The 7,165-nt window shown below is 54.0% G+C and overlaps 1 protein-coding gene across 1 annotated transcript; it reads left to right on the plus strand.

The window, feature by feature from the left end:
* Window positions 1–2,804: 2,804 nt before the first annotated feature.
* Window positions 2,805–4,192, plus strand: FOXD2 (forkhead box D2). Its single transcript, XM_060233312.1, is given in 3 exon segments — window positions 2,805–3,641; window positions 3,644–3,699; window positions 3,701–4,192. Coding segments are annotated over 3 exon segments (1,359 nt in total). The 5' UTR covers window positions 2,805–2,812; the 3' UTR covers window positions 4,175–4,192.
* The last annotated feature ends 2,973 nt before the right edge of the window (window positions 4,193–7,165 follow it).

Below are 7,165 nucleotides of genomic sequence, written 5' to 3' on the forward strand. Positions count from 1 at the left end.
GATCCGACCTAGTTCAAGTTCTCCGTTCTCTCCCACTGCAGCACCCCACGGATTCTGTTCGCTATGAAACTCAGTTGGGTGACTATGGCCAGTCAGCCGAAGCTGGTTGTGAGGGTTAGAGCAGGGGTGTCAAACATGCGGCCAGGGGCCGAATCAAGCCCCCGGTGGACTCCTATCAGGCGCTCGAGCAACTGGCTCTTGTCTGCTTCCTTCTCCCTCTCTCTTGCTTCCTTCTGCATCTCAACTTACTTTGCGAGGCTTGCTCAATCGCACAGGAGCTTCAGAGCAAACCCTCTATTTTCTCTATTCGTTGAAGCTCCTCCCCCTTCTGGTCCCCTGAGGAGGAAGGGAAAGAGCCAGAGCTTCCTTTGCTCAGTGTCCTGGATCCCATGGGAAAAATACAAAGAAAGCACCTTTAAGACCAACTAGTGCTAATGTTTTAAGCAGGTTTCATTTTAAGATTTTTTTAAAAAAATCTTTAGTCGTGTTTGTGTCCTTTAAAAAGTTTATATCTCTGCTACCTAATCTTAAGTAGGTACACACATGGCCTGACCCAACAAGGTCTCATTTGTGTCATATAACAATGACCCTCTTAACAAATGAGTTTGACACCCCTGGGTTAGAGGGTTTCAAAAGGCGAACAACAACAATAGAAGAAAAGAGGGCTTTAATAGGGGAAGTCGTTTCTTCGCAACTAAATAGTAATATTTCTTAAAAAGCACAAAGTAATATTTTAAGCACATTGATTACACAAGGAAATAAATTCTGCTGAAATCAATGAATTCTTTTTTTGTGTGTACGAGCATTTAAAATGCAGGCATAAGTCATCCCTTGTAGTTATTCCTTCCCGTATCGGGTCCCAACAACCTCCAGATAACATAATAGAAAATTTTAACAGTTGTCTTCTAAACATAACTGCTTGGAATTAAGTCGTGTTGGTTTTGACATCAGTTACCTCCGTTTTTTTCATTGATGCTGCCCATTCCAATCTTTTTAAGATCGGGGAATTTAAAGAGTTTGCTTCCTCTCTGGGTCTGTACACGCTTGCAGTGCCCTGACTTGGATGGCCCAAACTAGCCCGTCTCTATCTCATTGTATGTAGGAAGCTACGCAGGGTCGGGCGGGCCTGCTTTGTACTCGGATGGGCAGGCAATGGTGGGCTCTTGCCTCGAAAACCCTCCTCCTGGGTCACCTTCAATCGGGTGCGACTGAATGACACTTTCCTCCTCCCCTACCAGCAGCCTTCCCGTTCTTCTGGAGCTTGTTGCTGAAGACGAGGCTTTCGAAAGTTCACGTGACGGTTCAGGGGTGGAGTCAATGGGAGGGCGTTTGTTTGCCTTCTCTCTTCCGTGCCGGCTGCTTGTGCGTGGCTGTACCTTTCTTGGGATCCTGTCCTCGGGAGGGATAGGAGGTGGAGCGGTTTGGCTGTAATCTTCTGCACAGGCTGTTCCGCAGTCTATTCCGAATTGCTCCGGAACAACAAGATGTGTAAATGGAGGGCAGACAACGGGGAATAGCATACTGGCAATTAGACTGTAAGGATTGAACGCTGGGACTATTTGGGATGCAAGCCCATTGTAATAAAAGAGCAGAACTTCATTCGTTTCATTATCCTGCAGGCTTGAAATCGTCCCTTTGGAAATGGGGAGGGGGTGAGGTTCACCTGGTAACGGTGTGCTCCGAAAAAGTGTAAATGATTCTGTTGAAGCATGTGCAGCGAAGAATGTGTCATTGTCTCCTGACAGCCAGATCCACTAAGCAGTGAAAGGTGAATTCCCTCCATTCACAAAACCCACGCATTCGTTGACTTCAAGCGTTCTTAAGTCCTGCCTTTCTCCTGACAGTTCAGGACCCCAGACGTCCCGTCCCACTCTTTCCACCAAATATCCAGACAGGTTTACTTTGTTGATAGGACAGTCCAGACTGTGTGGGGTGCGAGTCCCCGTCCTCGTCAGCATCATTGAAGCGCCTGAGGTTGGCTGGATTGCAGGTCTGGCCGCCCTTAAGGCCGGCTGCTCCTCGCTACCAGAATTCAGGCCCCCGAGGAGTTTCTGGAAGGCGGCCTGCTGCTTCGACAGGTGCGAAGCGAGAGCAGTCCAGGCGCGGCCACGGGAAGGCGAGGCCGGCTCGGCCAGGTGTCAGGAATGGGCGGGAGGGCGCCGGAGCCTGGCAGGCGGGGTGCGGCACCGCCCAGAGGCGGGAACTGCCGGCTGGGGCTTAGAAAGGCGTGTCGTACCAGCGCTGCCCCCGCCACCTGTTGCCGGGAGACCAAACGGGCAAGATGGCGCGCCCCGCAGGCCAGGCAGGAAGCGGGGGGATCGTCAAGAGCTGCGTGGGTCTCTTGAGGGGCAAAAGGGTGTGCGCGTGCGGGGAAGCCGGAGAAAAAGGGCAGGCGCGCGCGCTTAGAATCCGGCCCTGCTCGACCCGCGCGCAGGCTGGGAGGGCGCGCGGGGGTCTGCCTGCGCGGGAACACGTGACGCGCTCGCAGCGCTATAAAGGCTCCTGGCGCTCGCCGAAGTGCTTCAGTGGCAGTGAGCAGGTCCAGCGGGCCTGAGCTGCGCAGAAAGGGCGGCAGCCTTCCCCCCCTTTCCCCACCCCTCCCCGGGCCGCCCCGCAGCCTTCGCCCCTCCCCTGCTCCCCTCCGCCCGAGGGGAGGGACTTCGCGTGGGACGCTGGTGGCCCTCCTGGCCCGGGCCGGGGAGGTGGCGCTGCCGCCGCCTCCTGGGACTCCTCCCTCCCTCAGCCGCTAGGGGGTGGCCAAGCGGAGGCGCCCGGAGCAGCCGGCGAGAAGCGCGGCGGCACCAGCAGCACCATGACCCTGGGCTGCAGCAGCGGGAGCAGCAGACCCTGCGGCTTGCTGGCGGCGCCCTCGCCCGGGGAGGAGGAGGACGACGACGAGGCTCTCTCCGACGTGGAGGACGGCGACATCGACGTGGTGGGGCCCCCCCATGACCATGGCCCGGCCAAGTTCAGCGACGACGAGGAGGACGACGACGACGACGAGGAGGAGGAAGAGGACTTGCGCCTTCTGCCCAAGCAGCCCCCCGCCCGGGGGAACCTCTCGCCCCCTCAGGCTGGCCCGGAGACGGCGCTGGGAGACGGCCACCCGCCTGCAGCGCCCGCCGCGCTGCCTCCAGCCGCGCCCGCCGCCCCGGTGGCCTCGTCTTCGGGCGGCGCTGCCTCAGGGGGTGGCGGCGGGGGCAAGAACCCGCTGGTGAAGCCGCCCTACTCGTACATCGCGCTCATCACCATGGCCATCCTGCAGAGCCCCAAGAAGCGGCTGACGCTGAGCGAGATCTGCGAGTTCATCAGCGGCCGCTTCCCCTACTACCGCGAGAAGTTCCCCGCCTGGCAGAACTCCATCCGCCACAACCTCTCGCTCAACGACTGCTTCGTCAAGATCCCCCGCGAGCCGGGCAACCCGGGCAAGGGCAACTACTGGACTCTGGACCCGGAGTCCGCCGATATGTTCGACAACGGCTCCTTCCTGCGCCGGAGGAAGCGCTTCAAGCGGCAGCAGCAGCAGCTCCACCCGCAGCCGCCCGACCTCCTCCTGCGCGCCGCCGCCGCCGCCGACCCGGCCGCCTTCCTCCCCGGCTTCGCTTACGGACCTTACGGCTACAACTACGGGCTCCAGCTGCAAAGCTTCCACCACCACCACCACCACCACCATCACCCGGCGGCAGCGGGAGGCGGCGGGGCGGCGGCGGGGACCTTCCCCTTCCAGCCCTCGCCTTGCGCCCTGCCGACGCCGCCGGGCCCCGCAGCCTCGGCGGCCGCCCCGTCCGTTTTCTCCGGCGGCCTCTCGTCTTTCCTGGGCGGCGAGCTGAGCTGCAGGAAAGCCTTCTACCCGGCCGGCCAGCTCAGCCCCACCGCCTCCCTCCTGCAGAGCCTTAAGACGGACCAGGGAGCCGGCAACAGGCCTTCCTTTTCCATAGACAACATCATCGGGGGCGGCGGCGCGGCCCCCCCGCCCTCCAGCAGTGCCACCAGCAGCGCGCCCGCTTCGCCTTTCCCGGCGGGCCACGGCGGTGGCCAGGCGCAGGTCCTGGCAATGCTCTCCCCGGCGCTGACGCCCATCCCGAACCATTTGAATCTCGCCCACGAATCCCTCCTGCAGGCCGGACAGAACTTTCCCAGTAAACTAACCAGCCTCAACAGCTGCCCTTTTTAAAAGGCAACCCGTCACCGTGCCGCCCCCCTCCCCATCCCAACCAACCCCCTCCTCTCTGTTCCCCATCCCTCTTCCTATTGTGTGTTAAAAGGTAGGAACTCTTCCTTTTCTGAGACTGTTTGGCATCCGGATCGGTTTGGGGGTCTTTCTCCCTCCCTGTCTACCTGAGGTTGGTTTCTTAGCGGGTGGGAAAAATTTCACCGATATAACCTCTTTGCAAATACGCGGGGGCGGCGGGGGATGGGGGTGGGTGGGTGTTGAATTCTGGCAACTTTAACGTTTCAGCCAGGGATCGTTTTCGGTGCTGCAACCCTAAACTATCCACGAGGAATAATTTTCCAAGTGAATTTATTGGGTCTTGCTTCCGTTAAAGTGTTTAGAATTCAGGGTACCCGAATAAGAGAACTCCGGTCCTCCAAACAGTATGGCTTTGGGAGCCTGGCTGTAACTTCCGGGAAAGCCCCATAACGTTTCCCAGAGCTCCTCTCGTGCTTGCAGAACTGCAGATACAGTGGGAGTTCCTTCACTCCACTCCATAGTCCAGTTGCAGTGCCAAACAATCTACTTGCAGCACATCCTATACATGTTTACTCGGAAGTAAGTCCCACTGAATTTACGGAGATCTACTCCGAAGATTAGTTTGACTTGGAGTGAGTGGTGGTGAACTGGACTGCCCTTAACAAGAAAAGTAGCGTTGCTGATGCTTCTTTTTCTTTGGCGGCTCCCTATTTTCTTTTCTCTAAAAGGACTGGAGCACTTCCCTCGAATAGCGATGTGGAAAGTTAATATCGGAAGTCTCGGTTCCCTAAAATGGGGAAGTCAGGATATACATGTAAGATTTCAAGCGTACGTCTTAAACGATGGTGAGAGATCAGGAAGCCCTCCATTACCCGGTCACCCGACTCCTCTCTGCTCCTTCAACGTGTGTGTTTCTTGTGTATCTGGACTGATTTGTGTGTATATATTGTGCACCAGAGCCTACTTAACCTTTCCCCCTAGCTGTGCACTCTTCCTATTTTATTGAAAGAATTGTGAATAATATGATGTGGAAAAGGCAACGTAATTTTTTTTGTCCACCTTTGGTGTAAATTAATAAATGTTTGTGAACTCTTTTAAAAGAAACCTAGTCGGTTTTGCTATTCGCTGTCTTAATTTTAAGAGAAAAGAGGGAGGGAGCAGCTCATTCTAGGAACGGTGACCTAAAGCCCTTAAAATAAAAATGGAAAATATTCGGTTGGATTAATAAAAATAAAATAGTAACAGAGGTGGAGTTGCTTAGAACTTTGCAATGTAGAGGCCAAAGCTCTCCATCTCCCCCCCCCCCCAAAGGCTATTAACCAGGCTTAATGGACAATAATTTTAATTAAACTAATGATCCGTGTGTTCCAACACACTATTCAGTTAAAGTTGCATCTCTGTATTAAGCAGATTAACTTCGGTTGCGGTCCCTGAGCGACTTAGCTTGAATCCAATGCCCTATACCCCAAACAGTTATCCACTGGGAATTTATTTCTCATTTTGGGAACGTAGCTTGCTGTTGGAGAGAACGGCAGGCTATTAGACTTTTGCTTTCTTCTCTACTAATGAACGCTGAGATTCATTCTGGTCCGGGTTTCAAATATATAGATGCTATTCTCTCTGTTTCTCTTTTAAACCAGTCGTTTCAAACCTAAATACCCTTGGCAACCAATTAAACTCTTGTTTTCGGAAATACTCGAAGTTGCCAGGCAGTTCCTAAAGGAGGAAAATTATACTCCCTCTCCCCTTTTTGTTTTGGTTGGAAATGTTGACACACGGAAGAAAGGGGAAGGGAGAAGCAAGAAGGGTTTTACTCCCGACCCTGAAGGATTGGGCTGACCATCTGAAACCCGAGATCCCTGCCTTAATTTGTGCGCGAAAAAAACCCCAGGGCTACAAAGTAAACAGACGTTACTCTTTGTGCAGGCCTTGTCCTGAAATGTCTTTATATTTGCGGCCAAATTTGAAAATGGGCGGTTTTAATATATTCCCTTAATCTCTCCGTCAGCGGCTGTCTTGTCAATTTCTCAATTAAACGACTCAGAAAGGAAGCGAATGAATCAAATCAAAGCCCCCTTCTAAAGTATGCATTTACTAGCTTTTACACGCCTCTAATGGACTCTCTCATAGAGATAGGTCTATGAAGATGGGGGGGGGGGGGGGTGTAAAGAAGAAAGACGGATTCTTGTAGCATTTTCCATCTGTCTTTCAATCCAGCCTCCCCGCAAGCCTTCAGCCGAGTTTGTTGATGTTGTTGCTTGAAAAGAGTCTTGCCCTCCCTGCAGGCCCAGCGAGCGGTCTCGCGTCTCCCTCTGGCCCACATTTGCTTTTGAAAAGCGATCCTCTGTCAGACACTTGGTCGTCCCCTTTCATGTCCAGTCCCCACAAAAGAGACTACAAGGCAGGACATGGAAAGCGAAGGAGTGAGGGGGGGGGGAGAGAGGGAGGCCAATGAATCTATTTTCCAGATTGCTGAGCACATGGTTGCAAATGGGAGGGAGAGTCGGAGCTCTTTCAGCTACCTTTCTCCCCCTCTACCCCGCACCGCCGCGACGCGCCATTTTCTCTTTAGACCCCAGGATTCTGTCCAAATTGTTTGACTGCTGTAAGAAGCTCGTCCCTAGAAGGGTGGTCGGGCCATCTTCACCTTTGATTCTCATAGCTTGTACACTCGGGACAACTTTCCTCTCCGCTTGCTTTTTTCTGAACTGTGTGATTGTAAAGCCCTGGGGAGAAAAGTACGGGGGGGGGGGGGCGGGCTATGAATTTCAACGTTTTGCATCCCCCCCCCCCCATAGGAAAGAAAGCTATTTCAATCGGTCGATTTGGTAGCAAGCAGATGGCCCCGAAGATGCAGTTTGGATTAAATGGAATTCACCAGGCATGTGAAATCAATTTTAGGACCAATATGTAGATTTTCCTTGGGGATTAGGGAGACCAGTAGCATGTATTACGCCATTCCCCCCTTGCAGT

This window comes from Heteronotia binoei, chromosome 2 (assembly GCF_032191835.1).
Source record: "Heteronotia binoei isolate CCM8104 ecotype False Entrance Well chromosome 2, APGP_CSIRO_Hbin_v1, whole genome shotgun sequence".
In the NCBI taxonomy this organism is placed as follows: Eukaryota; Metazoa; Chordata; class Lepidosauria; order Squamata; family Gekkonidae; genus Heteronotia; species Heteronotia binoei.